This window comes from the organism of the source record quoted next, unplaced genomic scaffold (genome assembly GCF_019419815.1).
Source record: "Pyrus x bretschneideri cultivar Hongxiangsu unplaced genomic scaffold, Pyrus_bretschneideri_v1 Contig59, whole genome shotgun sequence".
NCBI lineage: Eukaryota > Viridiplantae > Streptophyta > Magnoliopsida > Rosales > Rosaceae > Pyrus > Pyrus x bretschneideri.
This window is the reverse complement of record NW_025999797.1, coordinates 1,853,035-1,877,047: the sequence shown is the minus strand read 5'-3', so window position 1 is coordinate 1,877,047 and position 24,013 is coordinate 1,853,035. Positions and strand designations below refer to the sequence as shown.

Here is a 24,013-nt window from a genome sequence, read left to right as displayed (position 1 = left end):
AGTAAATTTATAATATATTGTATAAATAAGTGCTTATTTATACTTTAAAAACACACATAATTGTATTGGAATACATAAATTGATAAATAAAATGACATAAGAATTATAAAGTATTATAACATATTGAAATATGGGGAACAAGTATATAATGAGTGTTCATTCAAGTATTCAACAAGTCTCTTACATTTTATTGACAAAATAAAACGCAAAATGAAATTATCGATTTTTTTGTCTATATGAGAATCAAGACCTATGTGTGTTTTTGCGCACTTTCTTTATTTTCAAACGCCTAGGGACTAATCGGGATAGTATCCAGCAGCCTAGCTAAGATCAATGTTGAAGTTAGCACTCAATATACTCGTTAACTGTGAATTTCGCATGACAAATATTTTTGATGCACACAAAAATTTCTACAAAGTTCAATATCAGAACTAGAACACCTTTAGACAACTTATAAGCTAAAAAAATTGTCTAGCTAGGAATATAATGGTCAAGGTAGTTAGGAATATTGATTGATTAGGCAACGAAGAGATTTAATGTCTGTTATACTACCAAAATAGGTTAGTAGGTTGCACAATTGATCAAGTAACTTAACAATCTTAACTGATAAATCCTCATTCTTCTTCTTCTTCTTCTTATTCTTCTTCTGGATTAGAGCATTACTTATTTTGGCTTATCTTTATTCTCATTTTGTATTTGAATGTCTTGTTCACCGTGCAGTCAAACTATTTTGGTGATATTAGAGCAAATCTGCTCGTTTTAGGAGTGCAAAAGCAAGGTAAGGGCAAAGAAATTGCCCTTACTATTAAACAATAATTGCCTTTGTGCAAATCTACCCATTTGGAAGGAGGAAGGCAAGGGTAAGGATGATTACTATTCACAAATATATATATATATATATATATATTAATGCTTTCTTGGTCTTATCCTCCATATGTCATTATCACCTTAGATATTATATGAGATTTTCAAAGATTCGTTACGCTACATGTCATTATTCATTGCTAATATCCGCTCAGGTTTTTGTTAAGATTATTGATCATTTATGTAGTTTCATGTCTCCTTATCCAATCTTATGATTTTCTCATTTTTCTCCATAAAAACCCTTCAACCCACTAGATATACTCACACAAAGCCTCCCCATCCTCCCTACTCATCTCAATTCATGAATTCTTACAAAAGAAAGTTCTTTCAACCATGGATAATCTGAGGAGGTTGCAAGTGAAAGAAGAACGAGAAGATGAACACTTTCCGAAGGAAAAACACATTGCAGCAAAGCAAGATGGGTATAAGAAGGATGTGGGGAGGTATTTTGGTATCCTCTAAGCTCGTTGAGTAATCATTACAGGGGCTAATCGACTGTGGAATGATGGGACGCTTCGAAGTATCATGATGACGTGCATCATCCTCTATAACATGATTATGGAAGATGAATTTGATTATGATGAAAAAGATTTGGACGAATACATGATGAACAATTCAAAAATTAGAATTTATCAAGCTCATGACAATATTGAAGAACCTGCCCAGAACAATGCATTACAACAACGTCAACGTTACCACGAGATGGTCATTCAACGTTACTTGACCATACATTCGACTTACATCCACAAAGAGAAAGCGCCAAGTGGCACATCAATGTTTTTTCAAAAAAAAAAAAAAAAAATTACTGTTGGATTTGCGCACCCATTTTAAGTCGTTAGACTCGCTGTCATTCGGGTGTTTTTTGGGGGGGGGGGGGGGGGGGGGTATCTCCTGCTTACGACCACAAATCTAAATAGCACAAACCTGTGTTTCAATTGCAAGGGCAGCTCAACGAGCTTGTGCCTTTGCTTCAATAGCCCTCCGTTACTTTTTTTTTTTGGGCCAAAGGAAATTCAACTCAATTTCCCTATCAATTGGGATACTGATGAACTTGCTCTTATTTGGTGAGCCGAATTGGCCTGGCATGGATTGAGCTTTAAAATTGACATATTAAAATGGATCGGCATGGGTGGGCTACATTAAGATAAGGTTATTATACTAAGGTGTCTCACATGCATTATTGTCGACGACTTAATTTCGTCTAATCTTTTTTTACATTGCTTAAAGAAAGATAATAATATAATGAGGTATTCATCATTTTATCCCCTAAAGTTGTAAGGATTGGCCAATTTTCCTCCTCAACTTTAATTTTGGCCAATTTCCCCCCTCAACTCTCATAATTAGTAAATTTGCACCCTACTGTTAATTTTTTTTAATTTTCCATCTATTCTTCCGTTAAATAGGTATCCGCATGATTGTCTTTAAAGGGCAAAAAAGTCATTTTCCCTACACCTTCTATCTGCTTCATTTCTTTGAACTTTCTCTTGTTCTTCCTTTTCTCCAAGCCAAGCCCGTGATTGCCACCAATGCCTCCCTCCTCCGCTGTTTTCAGCCCAATCCATTTGATATGTTGCTTTTGCAATTTGTAGCTGCCCACACCCTGTCGCCTCCTCCCTCAACCTCGTCTACCTCTGGTAAGGTGTAGGGAAACCTACTTAATGGAAAATGACAATAGGGTTCAAATTGACTTTTTTTTGCCCTTCAAAGGCAGAAGAATAGATGGAAAATTAAAAAAATTAACAGTAGGGTACAAATTGACTAATTATGAGAGTTGAGGGGGGAAATTGGCCAAATTAAAGTTGAGGGGGGAAATTGGCCAATGATCACAAGTTCAGAGAGTAAATTGATGAATACCTCTAGTATAATTGGTGAATTACTCTGGTAATTATGGTCTTCTTTATTAATCCACTTCTCATGGTCAAACCATCTCCCTCTTCTGTATGTGGCCTTCGTGTTGTCATGCAAAAGTAGATTAACGGCCTCAATTGTACCCAAAACTGAGAGTCCTAGATTAAATTACAAGCTACAATCAGACATGAACATGTACATGCCTACCTCTTTTGGTTTGTCAATGATGGTGGGCTACGTATATTGTCCTTAATCTCCTCTAACTGTAAGAGAAACAATTAATGCTAGAAACTATATTATATACGTCCTATGATATGATAATTAAATCCTGTCACGTTTGGACCTAAATTTAGAAAAGCTTCCATGTAGCATGACATTCTCAATTTTCTAATGCTTATGTTTAAGCTCCGAACTAGGTTTTTATAAATCTCAAATTACGTTTCCAGGACGATTTTGAGACCGATGCATGTGTCAATCAATTCAAAATACGTCATGTATTAAAATTAGAAGACAAATATCAGATTTCAATGTATATATGCATGGTAGTTGAAAAACAAAGCTAAAATTTTCAATTGAAAATTAGGAATTAAATGATGTCTATTCAATGTACACGTATCACTATACGTATTTGATAATGTATATATGTATCATATCACGCATCGTATTTGAATATGTACATACGTATCTTATCACGCATCTACCATGATGCTTATTTTGATAAAATTAAATTTAAAATGCAGCTAGTATACCATGGTGCCAATTGATATACTACAACTAGTGAAATTGACTGGTCATGAAAATCCCTATAAATCATTTTTTTCCCTACCCAATAAATCATTTAAGTCACGTTACACTGCAGCCATGGAATTCAAACAATGCATGCATTTAAAAAAAATAGAATTCAAACAATGCATGGTCTTTGACTCTTTCTCTTTCGTCCCCGAGCTGCAAGAACTTCTGATGGCTTGGGGCGGCCGGCCGGACCCAAATAAGATTCGCGTAATTTTTTGGTTGATTCAGAATGCGATCAATATAATTTTTTAGTGAACTCAGAGCACGTTTAAATCATTTTATTGCTTTATTCAAATAAAAATACGTGTTCTTTTATTGATATGAATATTCGTAGGATAACAATATTACGTGACAGTGTTCCGTGTACACAAAAAATTGTTCATAACTCAAAACCGTTAACTAATTCCATCATATATTATCATTTTTCCACATCTAAGTCCAACTTGGACTCACAATACTTTATTTTATAAAAACCCGTTTTTCTCCATTTTACATGGATTACGAAACATCCTTGTTGCTTCGTAATTCCAACACATGACTATGAGGATGGGAAATGTCGCTTTTGTTTGTAATTTATTTAAATAATTTTTTCATGTCAAGATTCTTAGTCAAAGCTCATCATCTCATAGTCTAACGTGCTTGCCAAGCAGCAAACGTTTTTGTTGTTATAAATAGGAAACACCCAATACTCCACGACGCATATCACAATATACCAACAGTTGCAGAGCCTCTCTCTTTCTCTCTCTCTCTTACCAACATGACTACCAAGTTCTTCAGTTTCGTTTTGCTGTTTGTTTTGCTCAACTCTACATTCATTGCAGTAAGTGCCCGGCCCTTGAATATCATGAAGTACAGAAGCTCTTGTTTTGGAGCAGTTGAAGTTTTCTTTGATGGGTTAGCACTTGGAGCCATCAAGGAATCGGGCCCTAGCCCGGGCGAGGGGCACAAGTTTACGAACCAACAAACTCTCGGAGGGATTAAAAACTCAGGTCCAAGTCCTGGTACAGGAAACGAGTTTACAAATGTTGAGACTCTAGGTGGGATTAAGAATTCTGGCCCAAGTCCTAGTACTGGAAACAAATTTATAAATGTTGCGATTCTCGGAGGAATTAAGGGCTCCGGTCCAAGCCCTGGTACGGGAAACAAATTCACGAATGTTGAGACTCTCGGAGGGATTAAGGACTCGGGTCCAAGTCCTGGTCAAGGAAACAAATTTACAGACAACATTCATCAATAAACATGCATGCGTGATCACAAAAATAGAAACTAGAAATATTCTTTACTTATTATCGCATTCATATCTTTTGGTTGATGCATATATACGCCATGTGTATCTTGAAGATAAGATCATTCATATTATTTTCATTTCATTTATCTGTCCCAAAGTTTCGTTATCATGTTAAGAAGCTCTATGCTTACACCATTGTCAAATATTATAATTTAATATAAACCAGGTAATGATTTCGAACTTATATTTAGTTGTTTGTTATTTTATTCATGTTTTCTTTATGCCTTTATACTTTCTTTTTAATGACTGAATTATATAATAACGAAGTCATGCAGCAGAATGTAATAAAGAGAATCGAATGATAATCTTTCACTAGAAAACAACTAACCCTAGAATTCACTTGGAAGAAAGATAGTAAACTCACATTGGATTGAAAATAAGCAAAAGATAACGATCCTTACACTAAGAAGGTGTATACATACGTTCACAACATGAAACCAAACCCTAATAGAACTTAACGTCCAGATAGAAAATAAAACAAACAATTAACAAAGTTCCAAAAGTATCCCTAAAACTTAAACTGTTGTTTTGGACTAGTAAACGAAAGCTAATGTGTCTTAATCCTTGCATCGTTATGTTCAAAACAATATATTATAGGCCCTTATGTCATGAGCAAAGCTGGTGAGTCTTGAAGATAAGATCATTTATATTCATTTCATTTATTTGTCTCAAATTTTCTTTATCATGTAAAGGAACTCTAAGTTTCAATATTATAACTTAGGGAAGTGTTATTGACACTCCAAAAATCTCATTTTACACTTCTCATAAGTGTATTTTTCTTTCTAAATATAGAAAGTTTGGAGTGTAGAATGAGAATTTTGGAGTGCCAATAACAATTCCCATAACTTAATATAAGGGTGATGATTTTTGCACTTATATTTTGGTTGTTTGTACTTTGAACAAGTTTTTTTAGTTTTTTTTTATGCTTTTGTTTGGACCCAGAATGGCGTTTTGGGCTGAGCCCATGATTGTTCTCGGTCCAGTATAAGGTGTCATGAATGTTCCTATCATGGGCCTGGCCCAGTGGATTTTGGTCGAGTCTCATTAGGATATGGTTCCATCCGGATAAGGGTGAAGCGGTCTAGTCCTAGTGCAATAAGAAATTGTCAGAAGCTAGGAATGCTTTGAATAAAAAAAGAAGCCGAGAATCAAGTGTTGAATCTGAGTGATTAAGGAGCTTGGTTTAGAGTCCTACAAAAGTCATGATTGGCCAAGATCCATTCGAATTAGGTTAAAGAATTATAGTCCGAGTCAAAATCTACCTCGGCCATTGAGGAAATTGCTACTATAAATAGAGAGGGGAGTGCATCACTCAAAGCCCTCCAAATCAACATACAATTGCCCTGTGCTCTCGTTCTACGCAAAACCTCTCAAAGACCTTGAGATTTTTATTTTCCTTTTTCCGCCAACACATCTTCACTTTGGGTAAACAACACCGTGGTGGCAACTGGCAACATCTTTAGTTTGGATAAACAACACTGGAGCCGTAAAATCAGCCGACTGAGAAACTTCTGAATCCTTGTTGGAAGAAGTCATCTCATCAGCTTCTCGGCAAAGTGAGGTGTTACCAGGTTATGACATTTGGCACACTGAAAACCGAATACTTATTGAACTTCGCAGAACTAGCAGCCTTATCTTCAGGCTCTAGAACCCAAAGGCCGAGAAGTATTCCTTCCTCAACCACAGTCGCAAGATCAAGAAATCAGCAGCGCGCCCAAAGCCACATCATCACTCATTTTACTCCTTGGTCGAGCTCGGCCGACGAGTTGGCACACGCGATCGAATGACGTAGTTAGCTTATTAGCCCACATTCGATCGAATGACATAGTTAGCTTATTAGCTATTGGGCATGTGCGCCACGTAGGCTAAGTAGGGTTCTGACTTTCTAATAGTAAAAATTAAAACAAAAGTATTAAAGTTGTTGACCCTAAAAACTACTTACCTTGCGCGGCGCACAAGCCCAATAGCTAATAAGCTATTAAAGTTTTTAGGCTTCACAAAGTCAGAACCCTACAACTAACGTGAAAAACTGATTCATCACCCCAAGGGTAATTTTGTAAAAAATGAAAACATTAACCAAATCAGTAAAAAATATGAAGAAAAGATAATAAAAATGAAAAGCCCCGTGATAAAGAGATAAAACATCGTAACAGAAGAGTTCTGCGGGATGAGGGCTAAGAACCGTGAATATGGGATTCAAACTTAAAACAACCCTTCACCTTCTGCAAATTTTCACCTTCTGCAAATTTCCAATTAAATAAAAGCAATTGAATTGAACTCATGACTCCCCTTCAGTTTAGTTAACGTATGGTACTCCTCTCTTTTTTTCGAGAAATTGAACCCAATTAATTGCAAATTCGTCACTCTTACAAAATTGAGGTTCTTTTGTTGATTTTTGTTTTTTTCTTGATACGTTGGTCAATGCTAGAGAAAGTGAGAGAAATTTTTTAAAGAGGTCAACCGGTTGTTTGGGATTTTAGAGAAGATCAGTGACAAAAATCGTTGAAGATCGAATTTTTTATTAGGTAAGTAATTCGTTGTGTTCAAATTTCACTAGGTAAATTCAATTTCATATAATTTCGAGAGGAAGATACAACGAAATAACTGAAAGTTATTGTATTTCAAGATTTGTCCTTGTTGTATCTAAAAAATCTTGCTTTTTGAACATAAAAAGATAGAGAAGACATTGTAATTGCTGGAAATACTAAGCCCACTAAAAGCAAAAAAATAACATCACAAAATTGAATCAACTCAGATTTAGGTTGCTCTCATGCGCATTTCATATTTTCTTTCATCCTCATAGGAATCGAGAGTATAAAAGTCAAATTGTCACAAAAATAAGAAAAACAAACCAAAGAATATTTCGCAACAAAATCTTTCAACACACATTTGAGCATTTTACACGATCAATTATCTTTGGGTAACATTACAAAGATTACATTTGCAAACTAAATAGAAAATAAGTACGTTTATTAATGCTTAAGTAATAATCTAATCATTAAGTTCTATGTTATTTAATTTAAAAATTTTGAATACAAATTTAATCTCCTTAACATTACTTAGAACCACCTATTAAGAATGAAGCATGTGCAAAAGTCATCTTACACTCTTCCTTTACAAATTTTTCTCCTTATTGTTTTAAAAGATGAATTTCTGATGACATTTTAAAAAAGCTAATGAGGTTTTCCTATTTAATTAGTTGAGAATTGTGGATCAAACCAAATCCAACCGGTCAGACATATATTTACAACCAAACCAAACTAGTTGGTTCAAATCAGTACGATCGAATTCAATTTACTAGTTTCCCAATTTAGATATTTACAAGTCATTACTCAGATTTCTGCTTATTTTGATTTTTTTTTTTTTTAACAAACGATATTGTTTACATTACAGGGTGAAGATGAGAGAATAAGTTAGTAATAATGTATTTTAAATTCGTTTTTGGTAAGAATTGAACCTAAATCTCTCACTTATAAATGAAGAGGAATATCATTCGACCGTACTACTAAATCACTCTTCTAATTGTTGCTTAGTAAAATTACAAAACGCCCCACAAAAGGTGAGGGAATATTACATTAGAGTGACAAGTCGGATCGGGCTTTTTATTCTCCCGCGGTTGACAGCTGGGTCTACAAAAATGGGAAACTCGTCGACGGATGACTACGCCACAACTGGCGACGGCTCTTGCGGCGACACTCCGCCACTAAATTCCAGCATCTATTCCGAGGGCGAGAAGGTCCTTGCCTACCACGGCAAGCGCATCTACGACGCCAAGGCAAGCCATCTCTCCTTGTATTCCCCCAATCCCCATCTTCTGTAATCTAGCTGACAACTGCCCTATTTTTCAAATTCATGTTATTTTTTTATTTATTTCTGCAATTTCATGATGGAATTTTATTGAGCTTTTTTCAACGCTGATTGTATTTATGAAATTTTCACCTACAAATTCTTTAAACCTTGTGCTGGAAATTTGAAATATTAATCTAATTAGTAATTACTCTTGAGATAAATAGTTAATCCAGTTTAATTAGTGCAATGTAATTATAATTTACTAGCTTTCTCTAGAACTAGTGCTCAGCTAGCCAGTATAGTCAGGGTTTAGTTAAATTTGGTTTCGTCCGAAATTGCTGAATTTACTATTTTGTGCTGCTGTAGTTATGATCTGAACAGCTTTAATCTTTCACATGTTTAGGTTCAAAAGCTTGAGCTCAGAAATAACAAATGGACTTACTTCGTTCACTACCTTGTAAGTCGAATAATGCCTCTCCCTTTGCTCGGTCTTGAATTTAATGCGCGTTATGTGACAATTTGTAAGCAAGCAGCATAGTTTCGGATTATGATATTGAGTGTTTCAATTTGTTGGTTTGCAGGGTTGGAATAAAGTGTACGTGTGATTCTGCCAGTCTTATTGTATTGTTTTCATTTTTGAATTCAAAGTTCTTGAGGTAAAGAGTGCAGAAATCAGCTCTCTTTCTCTCACTCTCTCACACACACATACATACAAAAACGCACACACTAATGAATGTTATGATAGGTTTTGGAGTGAAATCTTGTGTAATTTAAAACATATTTTAAACATTCCTTCTTCTTGCTTCCCAAAACTCTCCTTTGATATAGATAACAATCATGTGCACGGTACCAAAGCTAAGTCATTACACTTAAAGGTAATAAAAGCTTCTCCAGAAATAAAAGGTTTCAGCTGGTTTTGTTGTTCAAGTCTTTTTGTTTTTGCACATAAACTCTAGGATTTCTTTACCAGGATGATGGTGTTATGGATAGAAGAGAACTACTCATATGGTGTAGACTTTAGACCTGATGGCATCTAATGAATGTAGAAAGAGAACAATGAAATAAATAAGAATTTTGTTCTCTTGTTTCTTATACAATCATGCAAGCATCGCTTAACATGTTAGAGCTAGGCTTGCGTTCTATTATTTTAAAGACTGAAGGCCCTCCTTAAGTTGGCAAGTTATCCTTGAAATAATTCGTGTCATGGATGCTGTCTACTGAGATTCAAGGAAAGACATGGACTTGTGTAATCTTCATTTGAACTGTTTTTTCCCTTTTCAAAAGGGTATACAGAAATGATTACAATGGGTTGGATATCTTTCCAGCAGTTGGGACGAATGGGTAGGTGTGGATCGCCTTTTGAAACAAAATGAAGAGAATATAATAAGGCAGCAAACTCTTGCCAAGCAACCATGCGTGGATGATAATACAAAGTCAGGGCAATTGACACAAATGAATCCAAAAAGTTCAGCTGGTTAGCTTTGGCCCCTATTACTCTCTTTATGCTTCCCTTTTCTTTAAATTTGGATTATTTTGTAACCGAAACTTCTTTGTATTATTTCCTTAAAATGTTTGCTTGTAAAAAAATGGTTTTCCTTTGTAAATTAATATCAAGTTTATTGCAGTGGGAAAAGAGAGGAAGCGAAAGAATAACTCAGGCACTGAGGTCTGGCATGCATTAGGATTAAATCTACTGCATTGCATGCTTCCTATTTTCCATTTTCTGGATATCTATATAATGCATTGTTGTTACTTGCCATATCTCTGTTACTCCTTAGTTTCTTTATATTTGTCTTTGTTATGCTTCTGATAGGTTTATACACTCAAAAATCTTGGGAGCTGGTATTGTCACTCCAATAGTCCTTCTTGCACTCCTACAAGTTCAATGCATCTCTTATGTTTTTATAAAGAAGGAGGGCATAACGATTTTCTTTTTAGCTGGTTTTTATTTTTTATTTTTACGATGCTATAAGGATGCATACAGTGGTGGTCCTTGAGCTTTTTCAAAATGAAAAATGAAAGATAAGAAGTGCTGTTTTCATTGTGAAATATCGATATTTTCCTCTCTTACGATAAGCAAGAGTATTGTGAAATTCTGATGTTTCTTGCTTGTTGTAGAACTGTTTTATATTCTTCCAAGGTCTTATTATAAGTTTTCTCTTGTTCGAATTTCTTTCATGGGGGCTAATTCAGGGTCTACAATTGTTAGGACACTGTCTCCTTGGAAAGGATTGTCAAGAATAAGGTTCCCTCAATTGTTAGGAGGCAAGTTATTGATAATCCGGATTTTGTTTCTCAGCAGGATAAGGTACACATGAACTGTTAGAAGCAACTTTTCTCCGTTGTGTCATTTGACAGTTATACAGAATGAGTGGTTAAATGTCTTTCAAGATTCTTTTTGGTTCGTCACTTGCATCTCTTGATTGAAGGGCCCCCAACCTTTCAATAATTCATTTAAGTGTTTCAGCATTGTAGGGATTAGCTAATCCAAATAATTCACTCTCAACAGGAGTACTTTATGTTATGATATTTTGCCATATTTATGTTGTTTTCTTAGTAGATATAATATGTTATTCTTCTTTCCTCAGTGCAAGTCAATATCACTTTATCATTATATGGAACCTCTACCTGAACATCATGAATACATTCTACAAATTAAAAAGACTCGGTAAAGAAGAAATATGGGTTATGATTCTATGTCATCAAAACAGGAATTTTAAAACGCACATATGACTTCATTGGCTCTGCCTTTTTGTTTCTCAATTTGTACTAGCATTTTACCAGTGAGACCAAGAAAACAAGAATGTAGCAGTCAAATTCTAAATGAACATGAAAGGGTACATTCTTGTATTGTAATTATTAATGATTGTTACTATTAACTTTTTGAATGTCGCCAGGGACTTTTAGGAATGGATGCCGGAAGTAGCAGTCAAATCAATGAGAAAAATAAAAGAGCGAGTAGACGTGTATGGACCAATGAAGAGGAGGATGCACTTTTAGGCATCCTAGAGGATCTGGTTGCAAACGGTCATCGTGTTAACCGTGCTTTCATACCTGGTACAATGACTATAATAGAAAATGCATTGCGCAATTTGTGTCCAAGATCGGCATTGAAAGCTAACCCACACATTGAGTCAAAAATTAGAAAGTTGAAAAAGCAATTCCGTTTAGTATATGACATGGTCAACAACACCGGGTTTGGCTGGAATAAGGTGAAGAAATGTGTGAGGGTAGACAGTGAAGAGACATGGAAAGCATATCTTCAGGTATGATAATATGAACAACTCTATCATAGGCTAGTATGACTTCTTGTTGTTAAATGAGGTGTCAACTCATAACATATGGTTTGCCTATGATCTTACAACTGAACTATACTTAACAACGCTCGTTGATTGATCTTGTAGCATCACAAGGAGGCATATGGGTGGAAGGGCAAACATTTTCCTATTTATGATAGGCTTGTTAAAATATTTATAGTGGACTACGTAAATGAGAAAACATCCCAAACTCCTGCTGAAATAATTGAAGAGGTGAACTGTGGTGAGGACAATTCCCTTGGGATGGAAGAAGACACTCGTCCAAGGTCACCTGACCAAATCTCAACTACAAAGCAAACGGATCAATCTCATTCGTCCAAAGGAAAGAGGAGAAGGCAAGATGATACTGCAGATAGTAGTCAAATAGTTGAAAAAAAGAAAAAAGGCAGCCGACGTGTATGGACCAAAGAGGAGGAGGAGGCACTTTTAAGCATTCTAGAGGATCTAGTTGCAAAAGGTCATCGAGAAAATCGTACTTTCAAAGCTGGTACATTGACTCTGATAGAAAAGGGTTTGTGCAGTTTATTTCCAGCATCGGGACTTAAAGCTAGCCCACACGTTGAGTCAAAAATGAAAATATTGAAGAAGCAACACTGTATAATAGATGACATGCTCAACCAAAATGGGTTTGGGTGGAATGATTTGAAGAAATGTGTGGAGGTTGACAGTGAAGAAACATGGAAGGCCTATGTTCAGGTATGATTTTATTCCATCATAAGCTAATAAGCCTGCCTAATATCGTATAACATATGCCTTGTAATCTGACATTTGTAATATGGTTATATTAATTGTTTACTGAACCTGCAGCATCACAGGGAGGCTGATGGGTGGAGGGGCAAATATTTTCCACTTTATGATAGACTTGTTAATATATTTGGAGAAGGCCGTGCAACTGTAAAACCATCCCAAGCCTTAGTTGAAAGAGTCGAGGAGATTAACTGTTTTGGACGTATGAATCGCAATGAGGAGATGAACTGTGAAGAGGAATCAACCGACTCTGGAAGTGAGGAAGACACTTTTTCAAGGTCGGTTGACCAAATCTCAACAAACAGACAGACAGATCAATCTGATTCCTTGCTGCAAAGAAATAGATGCGAACACAATGGTGTAGCTGTTGCATTGGAAAAAGTTCCAGCATCAGTCGTGGAAACAATAAAAACTTCAAATGAGCCGATGCGAGTCTCAGTTGAATCCAAAGGTAACAAAATAGATGAGCTACATTGTGAGATTAAAAGACTAGGGCTTTCTGTTCCCGGTCGAGTTAAAGCATTAAGACTACTTGTGGCTAATTCATCCAATGCTGATATATTCCTTACCTTAGATGATGAAGAGAAAGCGGAATTTGTTAAGCAACTCCTTGATGAATCGTCAAATAAGAAATGAATTGTATATTATTGACATACTGTAGATTGTATTTGAACTAGTAATTTTGCTGAATGATTTTATTAACTCATCTTTTAGTGTCGAATAGTTTTTAAGACCGAGTTTATTTCGCAAACTTTTTGACACATGTTGCTGGTCCGTAGCTCTGAAGCTTCAAACTAGCTTGCTAAATGTTGCTGATAGATGCATCAGAATACAATGTTCATTTTGCCAAGGTCGGTTGCACACGCAAGACCGTTGACGAAATGCAGAACTCACATGCATCAACGGTCAGAAATTGCCCACATGCAAAGAAATGTTGCGTTCCATTTTCTTTCATTAAAATATGATATTGGATTTGGATCAGTTTCTACTGACAAGCCAATGAAACAAACTATTAATTGAGCTTCATTTGTATGAGAATGTGAGCGTCCGATCAAAACGTATTTGACCTTAACTTGTTCCAGTTTTGTAAGGTGACGTAGTAGCATGCTTGATCGTCACGTGGCAAGCCTGACCGTTAAGTGGCATGTTTTGATATCATTTTAAAATATAAGCAACAGACTCGATACTAATTGGCACTAAGTGGAGTGACATAAGGTCTTTTAAGCACTTTATGCAAGACCTCCCCAACTACAATGTGAGTTACTGTCAACATTTTGTAGGAGAAAAGTTTCTCTATTGCTGATTTTATATCATTATATGGAAAGTAGTTTACATGGCACGAGTACATTACCATGTGACGTCTCGTTCAAATGAAACAAGAAAATATGAACAAAACTTATGAATATTTATATTTCATTAGCATAGGACACCACTATAGCAGTGAACTCGCTCCTGTACAAGTCATATAACACCGTAGCCCATGCTACTTAGTACAACAGTCTAATGTTATTCCTCTTCATTTGTAAGTGAGAGGTCTTTGGTTCGATTCTCGCCAAATGCTAATTTGAACCCTATTATTACTAACCTATTGTGAAATTTAGTCCGCTATCCTATCCTTTAATGTAAATAATATCGTTTGTTTAAAAAAAAAAAAAAAAAATCCCATGAGCCTCTCTGGGCCCAAGTACAGCCCATTTTTAACCGAAATCCAACGACAAATGGAAAATAAAAATATTTGGGGATTTACTGACAAATCGGATCGCATCTTGCGCTTTAATTTGAACACCCGCTGCAACCGGTCACTCTCAGCTCAACAGTGTGAACGCTCCTCTCAACTTCTCAACTGAGAGAAGGCGCTGAACTGAAGCCTTCCGGCCACCGCTGCTCTGCCAAAAATGGGAAATTCATCGAGAGACGACTCCGTCACCGACGGAGACACCTCCAGCGGCGACGCTCCTCCCTCCAATTCCAGCCTCTACTCCGAGGGCGAGAAGATCCTCGCCTACCACGGCCCTCGTATCTACGAAGCCAAGGCAAGCCAAACCACCCTCCTTTTCTCTTTCCCCATCATCAATTTCTTTATCTTTTTGCCCTAACTTTCCAAATTCTGGTGCTTTTCTTCTAGTTCTTGAATTTTGTTAAGCTTCGTTGGAATTTGGATTTTAGGGTTTTGGGTTTGTAATCTTTAGTGTTTATTCGCAATTGGATTCTTTTAGGCGTTTATTTTTTACCACACAAGTAAAAAGAAAGAGAGAAAGGTTTACAAGGCTATTTATTTTTCTGGGCAGTTTTTTATTTGATTAGTTAGTTCAATTTTAATTGGGAATTCTAATCTAGCTGATGCATTTGTAATTAATATTTACTTTTTTGCTTGAAGGATATTATTAAAATATGTTTTTACATATCTTTGTACCCTCTATTAGACAAAATTAACATAATTCAAATATGCAATGTTGCTGTAGTCATAATCTAAACAACTTTGAGCTTTCATTTTTTAGGTTCAAAAAGCGGAGCTGAGGAAAAATGAATGGAGATACTTTGTTCACTACCTGGTAAGTTGAATAATATCTCCCCGCATTATCCTTTTTGAACAAGAATGCATATTGTGGTGACAAGATGTGGGTAACCAAACTAGTTTCTGGACATTATACTAACCGGTGCACGATTTTTTGTTTTGCAGGGTTGGAATAAAAAGTGAGTGTGTTTCTGTAACTTCTGTTCTACTTCTGTCAACCACATTACATTTTCCGATTTTAGACTTAAGGTTAATGAGGTAAAGAATGCAAAACTTCAGAAATCTACAATTTGGATTGCGGCTATGTGGAATTTGGTGTAGTTTGGAATCTTTGGATCTAGTTTCTTTCAAGAGTCTAAAACCCTTATATTTAATATTTTCAAACATTCCTCTATATTGCTTCCCATACCTCCCCTTTTAGGAAGGCGGATTCCTAACAAATTTGAAGTTCTAACTTCCATAGTATGGCGAAATTTACAGATCACGGAAATACAAATAGAATTAGAAGGTTGGAACTAGTTCAACTAGTAAAGGTATTTTGTTGTCGTACATAGATTCTAGTATCTCGTTTCTGACTTGAAATTTCGTATGAAACATCTTTTCTAGTATCCTCTGAAAACTGCTGTGTTGTCTAGCTTTCTGAGCTATATAACCATTCCTGCGTCATTCTCCATTTCATGGGGTGCAACATACTCCTTGCTTGCACCTTTATGACAATTCATAACAAGGCTTGTATTCTCTTATTATAAAGATTAAATACTCTCTATAGCTTTCTGAGCTATATATGTTGTCTAAAAAACTACCATAGAGCTGTACAATCTTTACTAGAAATGTTCTTTCGTTAATAATTGCCCTTTTCAAAAAGGGATACAGAAATCATTACTGTGGCTTGGACATCTTGCCAACAGTTGGGACGAATGGGTAGGTGGAGATCGCTTGTTGAAACATACTGAAGATAATATATTGAAGCAGCAAGCTCTTGACAAGAAACAGGGCGTGGACAAGAATACAAAATCAGGACGCTCAGCTCAGACAAAGCCAAAAATTTCTACTGGTTAGCTGCGCTCCTATTTACTTTTGTTTTGGTGCCTAAAGGCTCCAATGACAGAATGTGATTTGCCTTTTATCCTTTATACCTCCTTGTTTGTCATATGTGCATGGTAACACCTGTATTCATATTATTATAAACTTATTTTCCCGGGAAAACATATGTTTGGCAAGAGGGAATTAACTAATGGATTGTTTGAGGGAAACTCTCACTTTCTCTCAAAATAACGGAAGCATTTTCACTTTCTTAACCATTGTAATCTTTCATTTTCATTTGCATTTAGTATGTATCCAGTTGTACTGTGTTTGTTGATTTGGCAAAGCTGCATTACTAATCCTCTGTAGTAGTTTTAGGATTAATGGTTGTTTTGTCTTTACTAGTATGGTCCTATCACTGTGATTGATGTGCTTGACAATAGTCTAAGCACCAGAGAACACTTAAACTGAATGGTGTCGTTGAAAATTGATGATATTCAAACTTTTCATCTTGAAGGTTTTCACTTAAAAAGTTTAATTCTGAAAGAGAGAGTGAAAGATCTCTCTCTCTTCACAAATAGACCCAAACACTTGAAAGTTTGTTTGGCAATGTGATATTTGTTATGAATACTTTTTATTTTTGTTGTATTTTTCATTGATACCAGTTTTCGTGTATTGCATTTTGTAGATGTAAAAGCAGAGAAAGAGGACCACAAGAACAATGGTACAATTTACTTTCTGATTTATTTTTCTTCAACTTCGATTTTTTCATGAAAAATATATGATTTACAAAGCAAAAAATAAAAAAAAAACAAAGGATTTTTTTAGTGAGTTGATATTGAAATTTATTGCAGTAACGAAAGGGAAGAAGCGGAAGAATGACTCAGGCACTGAGGTTTGGCATGTATTAAATACACTACAAATTTTTTTCCATTTCCTGGATAACAGTCAGATGCTTTGTTCTCACTTGCTATACTCCTCACTTTCATTTTTTTTTATGTGATAGGCCTCTATGTATATAAAAAAAAAATTTTGCAGTGTTTATGTTCTTGTGCTTTAAGGTGCATGTAGTGTAGTGGTGGTCCATTGATCTTTTCCAATTGAAAAGAAGATGAAAATAAGAAATGAAGGGATGGAAGTTTTCCCTGCTAAATGTTGATATTGCTCTGCTAATATGGCTGATTTTCATCGTTTATTATATTCAATTTTTCTTTGTCAATGCAATGCAGCATGTATGTTTTCCCAGACGATTAATGCTGCCTTCTGGAACTGTTTAATATTCGCATCAGGTCTTAGTTAAGTTTTCTTGTTAACATTTCTTTGATATTGGGCTGATTGTGGGTTCCTTTAATTGGTAGAAGGATACTGCTGCACTGGAAAAGCTTGTCAAGATTCAAATTCCGTCAACACTAAGGAAACAGCTTGTTGATGACTGGGAATTTGTTTCGCAGCAGGATAAGGTACGCATAAGTGTTAAAAGAAAAACTTCTTTTGACTGTCATTTCATTTGACAAATATGTACCATGATGGTTTTGAAGTTAAATGTCTATCAAGAATATTTTTGGTTCTTCACATTGCATCTCTAGATGGAAATTTATCCCACCTTTCAATGACTCTTTTTAAGTGTTTCAAAGTAATTTTTGGTTCTGAAAAAAAAATTCCCCCTGCAGCTTGTAATGCTTCCACGTTCTCCAACTGTGGATGACATTTTGCAGAAATACCTTGACTACAGAACAAAGAAGGATGGAAAGTAAGTTTACCCAAGTCTTGTTATGATTGCATATAAATTATTTTTTTTATCCTTCTACTAGCTTTTGTTTGTTATCTTTCCTGTTCATGTCATCCACCAGTTGGTCCCGGTTAATTAGATCTGGCTGAAACTTTGATATACAAATATGTTGCCACATGGATCAATTAGTGTCAATAACATATAATGTGCAATGAGTTAAATCTATATGAGTATGTCTCATTTAAATATTTTGGTACTCTAATCTAATCTTGCCGTTTCTGTGTATAAAGATCTAGTTGGGAGTTTCAATACACCTGATGATTATTGCATGGTCTATGTTTTTCGAATACAGGGTGACTGATCCAGTTGGTGAAATCCTGAAAGGAATACGATGTTACTTTGACAGAGCTTTGCCAGTGATGCTCTTATACAAAAAGGAACGCAAACAGTATGTTGAAACAGTTGTAGGTGATGTCTCCCCGTCAACAATATATGGCGCTGAACATTTACTGCGACTCTTTGGTATGATCACCCATAAGTGTCGAATCTTTGAAATTTGTATGCTATGATTGTTTATAGGGTCTGGTTGTATTCTATGTGTGATGGCAACTGCTGCTGCTAGTTGATTCCGATGAATGTGTGCTTTGATGTCTCTTGCATTCAATCTAAACATTTACAGCTTAGAGAAATCCTAGATATCCATATTACACAATATAGGTCCATTGGGCCTTGCTTTTGTGGTAAAGGAGAAACTGGGATTTGGAAAGGGTTGGGGTTTGAGTGGAAAAAAAGTTTCCTGATCTGTGCATGTACAGTCTATCTTTGAAAATCCAGTACAACTTCTCTCCAGAAAGGACATTAATTTTAAAACTTTGTTCTACACTGTTAATGTGAATTTTCTTTTCCAATGGAATTGTTTTCCTGCAATGCTTAAGGACACTACTAATATTATTCTATCTGAATCTCTGTCTCACACATCCTCCGTTGAGGCATTGTGTAGTAAATTAATGAATATCTCATTCATACCTTAGACCTTGACACTGGTAACAACTTTGTGGAGAAAATTTCATAGACCAATCTAAGCTGTTGATTTTGAATTTCTAATGTTTTCCTTTTGCATTTTGAATTTGTGGTTTGTATAAAAGTTATTTTCTGATCTAACGACCATATAACAACAGATGATTTGTAACATTTGAAAGTAAGATATGTTTTGTCATGAAAGTTATTATAATTTAAAGTTTTTGTGCAATAGTGACATATTTCTGGTGTTTGCAGTTAAGTTGCCGGAGCTATTGGCATATGTTAACATCGAGGAGGAAACACAAAGCCGCTTGCAGCAGAAATTACTCGATTTCCTCAAGTATCCTCTCAAACCTTATACATCATATATATTACCCTGTTGGACATATTTCTGTTTCTCTATTTTAGCTTCAGTAAGAAAAGATGAAAATTTAAGCACCATCACCGTTGTCCCATTTTGCTACTTTCTCACTATTCTTTCAAAGTTTCGAACTGAAAAAAAAAGAGTTGTGCGTGGATATTCGCAAGTCATTTCAGGCACAATCAGGTATCTCAAACATTGATAAGGGAGGAATCCGGCTTTCATTAGGATAACATTTCGGTTGTGTAATCATTTTAAATCAGAGGAAAAGATGAGTTGAGATGATGTAATGAGAAAACCTGAAAAAGTTGATGGGGACTCTAGTTTTATCTTCCAAGTATAATGATTTATTTCATGTACTTTTATTTTGATGATGTTCTTCAAATTCGTTACAGCTCACTGCAATTATATCCTTGTACACTTTTTACACCGAGTAATTTTTTCATTGTCATGCAGGTTTATGCAGAAAAATCAGAGTACGTTCTTCCTTTCTGCTTATGATGGCTCAAAAAGCGTTGAAGGGAAAGGTAAGGGAAAACATGACTGAATTGCCACATGAACTGCTCTAACTTCTCCTCCCACATACCTGCCACCGTTGGACGGATGGTAGAGACTGTAGAGATTAATGACCGTGGCATGTTATCGATGCTTCCGTCTAGACAATCCAGAAACATGGAACATCCAATTGTTGTTGTAACATTAGCATTAATTCATTCTTTTTCTTTTCTCCTCGACTTCTATTTAGTTTTCTTTAGCGTACTCTGTCAGGAAAATTGTTTCACCGACAAGATTACAGAGATAATTGCTTGCTGGAATACTGTAGTCGTTCTTGTAACCTTGGAAGTAATAGTTGTGTTTGTTATGTGCATTTGTAAAAGCTCTGATCAAAGTTCTGTTTTGTATTCTTAATGTGCGCATCGATTAGGGATCTGTTATAATATTTCTCTTGAACTTCAGGTCTACCATTTTGGTGTCAAATAGAGCAATTAGCAATACATTTGTTGAACTATGAAAATTTCGATCAAATTTAAGCGATTTCAGGCTAAAGAATAATATCACAATGATTTATGTCCGCTGTCGTGTTTATTTTTGAACCGTCTTGATCATCCAGGTTGCTTCCGGCTACATCCAGGACAAACCTAAACCTCACATCATTTCTTTCCATTCTCTCAAATGCCTTGTTAACATAATCCATCTTCACCACCTCTGTGAAAGACTTCAAACCTTTCTCTGCCCAAAACTCCAATATCTCTTGAGTTTCGTCCATGCTTCCGATGAAGCTCCCGGCAATCGCCTTCTTCCCTGTACGGCAACACAAATTATATCTTACAATATGGCTCTAATATCAAAAGATTGAAATTGAACAGAGATGGGAGCAGAGGATGGTACCTAGAATTAAGTCGACTGCATCAAACTGCAGGGGTTTAGGCACAGCAGCAACTACGATGAGCTTTCCATCAACCGTGAGCAGTGAAAGGTAAGATCCCAGAGGATGAAAAGCGGGCACCGTGTCGAGAATATAGTCAAGGCTGTTGGCAGCTCCCTCCATCTCAGCAGCATTGGAGCTCACCAGAAAAGCATCTGCACCTAAAATGTCCAAAGCCTCCTGCCTCTTCTTATCAGAAGAGCTTATGACAGTCACATGGTGGCCCATTGCCTTGGCAATTATCACACCCAGATGCCCAACTCCTCCTAAACCCAATATCCCTGCCCTGAGAACCCTGTTAGACCCCATGAACTGCTTCAATGGACTATAGGCTGTCACCCCAGCACACAACAACGGAGCTGCCTGATCTGGTGCTAGGTTTTCGGGTATCCGAACCACAAACCTGCATTTTACTCTTAATTATAAGGCAGGGTAACTCAAAATGGAAGGCTACAAAGATAGATTATAGAGTTCATGTGTTTTGCTATGAGTGGACGTTCAAACCGAAAAACTGGTGAACCGGACTAGACTGCTGGTCTGATCTGAACTGAACTAAACTGAACTAAATTGGTTAATTCGTAACTAATTAAATAGTTGTTGATTACCTTTGATGAACAACCATGGCAGAGGAGAAGCCTCCCCTATTGAAACTTCCATCTTTGTTGGTGCCATTAATAGTGGGGATTATATTGGGGCAGTATTGCTCCATGTTGGATTGGCAAGGCGAGCATTCTCCACAGGACCCAACTATGCATCCAACTCCCACCAAGTCCCCAACCCTAAATTTCTTTACCTCTGAACCCAACTCCACCACTTCTCCCACTATTTCATGCCTCCAAAATTTAAACCAAAGCAAGTACAAAGAAGGGTTAGACAGTAAAACTGTCAAAAGCATAATATCTATAAACATAAAGGTTAATTATTTGATAAAATGCTACACGCATGCCTGCATGCATGAAGAATATTGTCAAAATGTATATGGTCTCACTTACCCAGGAACCAAAGGGTAATTAGTAGAGTGAATCTCATTCCTCATCTGATGAAGATCTGTGTGGTCTACTCCACAGTACAAAACCTTCAACATTACATCTTCTGCACCTGTTTCTCTGTTCATGAGGACATTTAGTTTACAATACAGTACATTACGAAGGTAGTCGAGGTTTCACTGTAAAAATCAGTTGGCAATATTGGCCGTGCTTGGTATAGAGGATTGGATTATACGGTACGAGATGGATTACTCAAGAATTTCAATCATCTCTGAAATAGGAGAATTAAAAAGAGCATGTATTTAGAGAGTTACTTATACCAAGCGAGGCCATAGAGAGTAACCCAACTGTTTATAACAGATGAGAGAGAGAGAGAGAGAGAGAGAGAGAGACCTGAGGTTGAATGAAAAGGGTGAAAGAATTCCAGAAGTGTCTCTGGCAGCCCAACCAAACGCCTTTCTTCCCTCCATTTCTTATGGATCAATTGGTCTGGTTACCAATGAACAAATAATTAGTAATAAAAGTAACAGAATTAATGGTGAAGGTGGAGTATTGCTCTTTGGGGTTTTATACTGATCATGTCAAACCTCCATATGACCATGGCGTTTGCCTTAATCAGTTTTTTAATGAATTCAAACACGACTGTATAAAGAATTGAAGGCGATCTGCATTCAGTCACAAAAGGTTACAAAAAATAAAGTCCAAAGCTGTGGCTGCTGAAATAAAACAATTAAATATAAGTAAATATATTATTAGGACAAAAGTCTTTTCTTTGTGTTGTGCTCGAGTGGGTTATGTTGCCTCATCACACACGTCATGCATGGAATTAGAAATTTAGAAAGTTGGTGTTTTTTAGCATCTCATAGTTACTGTCTATTTGATAACAATTTTGCTTTTAGTTTCAATCTTTTCTTGATAGATATAGAAAAATGCATATGGAGGGACTAATGAACAAAGAAGGGTAGAGGGAGGAAGGACGGAAAAATGAAGAACAATTTACAAAACAAAAACTTGAAAATTCTGAAAAATTACTCGAAACTTATCAATTTTTAGTTAACATTACATATGTACTCTTTCATTCCTTGTACCTCTTTCCCACCACTCATCTTCCACCTTTACTCATCATTCTTTTTTCTCTTGTATTTCTCCACTATTTCCAACAAAATGGTAAAAATTACACTAACAACGAAATAATTAGCAACCAGACACTTGATTTTCCAAGCTGCTGCCCATATTGGATGGCCAAATTTGTTCCTTTAATGTGACCAGCTATATCTGGAAAGTTCTCTTGTGGAGCCCAAGATTGTCAAATATAATTAAGTTTTTCTTGGGTTTGATTTCTTGCCAAAGAAGTTTTCATTGGACAAAATACCCATCATGAACATTCAAATTTACAACTTCAAATCACCAAAACCTTCAGCAGACTTTTGAGGTTTTGATCAACACTATAAGATTCTGTTTATAATTTTCAGAAGTTGTGTCGTACTCTATATATCTTTGTTCAGAATTGGTTGAAAGGGAAAAATAAAGCCATGCGAAAGTGTGGTTTTGTGAAGTCTTAAAAATGAAACCTGCTTATCCATTCATGTTTTTTTTACCCGCTAGATATAATAAAGAAGTTACGTCTATTGGTCTAGACGCGTTACACTAGGATAAGAGACATTAGTTCATGGTGAAAATGGGTCATCACCATTACCCCATCATACAAATTGTTCTTTTGAATGCACTTCTAAAAATGTAAAACGGTTATGTATATCCTCATGTCGTTTAGGGACCAACTTGAAACAAGATAAATTTGTAAACGTCAATTTTCACATGGTGTTTCGTCAATTTTCATGTCATTTCGTCAATTTTTGTAAACATCTCTGTATATCCTCATTAAACACATTTTCATAAGTTTAGGGATCAACTTGAAACAAGATAAATTTGCATGACCAAAGTGAAAAAGAAAAAAAAAAGCCCAAACATGCAAACGACAAATTTGTAATTAACCAAAAAATTATGCTAACAAGATGACCTAAAGTATACTTGATACCACCTAGATTAGAAGTCAGATTTAAAATGAGACACGAGGCACCAATTTTCTCGCATAGCATATCTATTTACATCTTCAATTAAGTTGATTGTCTAATCTGCTCACGTAAATGGTCTTAATATGTTCTTTGCAATATGATTAGTAAGTTTGGAAAGTGAATTACGTATTGTGCTGTCATGTGATATTTAGAATTAATAATTGACCAAACGATCAATCAAATAAAAAGTGCAAATTAATTTAATGATGCGATGTGAAAAGGTAAAAAATGTCATA

General features: G+C 35.9%; 3 protein-coding genes across 7 annotated transcripts; 2 read left to right on the top strand and 1 right to left on the bottom strand.

The window, feature by feature from the left end:
* Positions 1 to 8,383: 8,383 nt before the first annotated feature.
* LOC103961605 lies at positions 8,384 to 13,351 on the top strand. 2 transcript variants are annotated; one of them, XM_018650982.2, is made up of 9 exons: positions 8,384 to 8,567; positions 8,985 to 9,038; positions 9,163 to 9,176; positions 9,910 to 10,055; positions 10,207 to 10,247; positions 10,791 to 10,889; positions 11,479 to 11,847; positions 11,986 to 12,594; positions 12,706 to 13,351. In XM_018650982.2, exons 1-9 carry the CDS (start codon positions 8,430 to 8,432, stop codon positions 13,279 to 13,281), a joined length of 2,046 nt encoding a protein of 681 aa, XP_018506498.2. In that variant the 5' UTR covers positions 8,384 to 8,429; the 3' UTR covers positions 13,282 to 13,351. The 2 variants fall into 2 exon arrangements, with proteins under 2 accessions (XP_018506498.2, XP_009372448.2); XM_009374173.2 differs by having other exon boundaries at positions 9,907 to 10,055.
* Positions 13,352 to 14,399: 1,048 nt separating this feature from the next.
* LOC103961601 (protein MRG1) lies at positions 14,400 to 20,195 on the top strand. Of its 3 annotated transcripts, none has more exons than XM_048571359.1 (11): positions 14,400 to 14,678; positions 15,144 to 15,197; positions 15,326 to 15,339; positions 16,069 to 16,214; positions 16,872 to 16,907; positions 17,038 to 17,078; positions 17,545 to 17,643; positions 17,854 to 17,933; positions 18,265 to 18,434; positions 19,188 to 19,272; positions 19,750 to 20,195. In XM_048571359.1, the coding sequence occupies exons 1-11, from the start codon at positions 14,541 to 14,543 to the stop codon at positions 19,838 to 19,840; spliced, it is 954 nt and encodes a 317-aa protein (XP_048427316.1). In that variant the 5' UTR covers positions 14,400 to 14,540; the 3' UTR covers positions 19,841 to 20,195. The 3 variants fall into 3 exon arrangements, with proteins under 3 accessions (XP_048427316.1, XP_009372446.2, XP_048427317.1); XM_009374171.2 differs by having other exon boundaries at positions 14,401 to 14,678; positions 17,542 to 17,643; XM_048571360.1 differs by having other exon boundaries at positions 14,544 to 14,678; positions 16,026 to 16,214; positions 17,542 to 17,643.
* A 28-nt stretch (positions 20,196 to 20,223) lies between these two features.
* Positions 20,224 to 22,360, bottom strand: LOC103961602 (cinnamyl alcohol dehydrogenase 1-like). 2 transcript variants are annotated; one of them, XM_048571357.1, is made up of 5 exons: positions 22,099 to 22,360; positions 21,712 to 21,825; positions 21,325 to 21,552; positions 20,683 to 21,122; positions 20,224 to 20,595 (listed from the first exon to the last, which is right to left on the bottom strand). In XM_048571357.1, exons 1-5 carry the CDS (start codon positions 22,173 to 22,175, stop codon positions 20,336 to 20,338), a joined length of 1,119 nt encoding a protein of 372 aa, XP_048427314.1. In that variant the 5' UTR covers positions 22,176 to 22,360; the 3' UTR covers positions 20,224 to 20,335. The 2 variants fall into 2 exon arrangements, with proteins under 2 accessions (XP_048427314.1, XP_048427315.1); XM_048571358.1 differs by having other exon boundaries at positions 21,325 to 21,541.
* Positions 22,361 to 24,013: the final 1,653 nt, after the last annotated feature.

Bases quoted from the DNA above. Each gene is read 5' to 3' on its own strand.
- LOC103961605 (XM_009374173.2), top strand. From the start codon at position 8,430: ATGGGAAACTCGTCGACGGATGACTACGCCACAACTGGCGACGGCTCT. The intron at 10,056-10,206 runs GTTAGCTTTGGC...AGTTTATTGCAG, and splicing joins GAATCCAAAAAGTTCAGCTG to TGGGAAAAGAGAGGAAGCGA. The intron at 12,595-12,705 runs GTATGATTTTAT...CTGAACCTGCAG, and splicing joins CATGGAAGGCCTATGTTCAG to CATCACAGGGAGGCTGATGG.
- LOC103961601 (XM_009374171.2), top strand. From the start codon at position 14,541: ATGGGAAATTCATCGAGAGACGACTCCGTCACCGACGGAGACACCTCC. The intron at 17,079-17,541 runs GTTTGGCATGTA...TTTAATTGGTAG, and splicing joins AGAATGACTCAGGCACTGAG to AAGGATACTGCTGCACTGGA. The intron at 19,273-19,749 runs GTATCCTCTCAA...ATTGTCATGCAG, and splicing joins AAATTACTCGATTTCCTCAA to GTTTATGCAGAAAAATCAGA.
- LOC103961602 (XM_048571357.1), bottom strand. From the start codon at position 22,175: ATGGAGGGAAGAAAGGCGTTTGGTTGGGCTGCCAGAGACACTTCTGGA. The intron at 21,826-22,098 runs GTCTCTCTCTCT...CCTCATGAACAG, and splicing joins CCCTTTTCATTCAACCTCAG to AGAAACAGGTGCAGAAGATG. The intron at 21,553-21,711 runs GTAAGTGAGACC...TAAATTTTGGAG, and splicing joins AATTACCCTTTGGTTCCTGG to GCATGAAATAGTGGGAGAAG.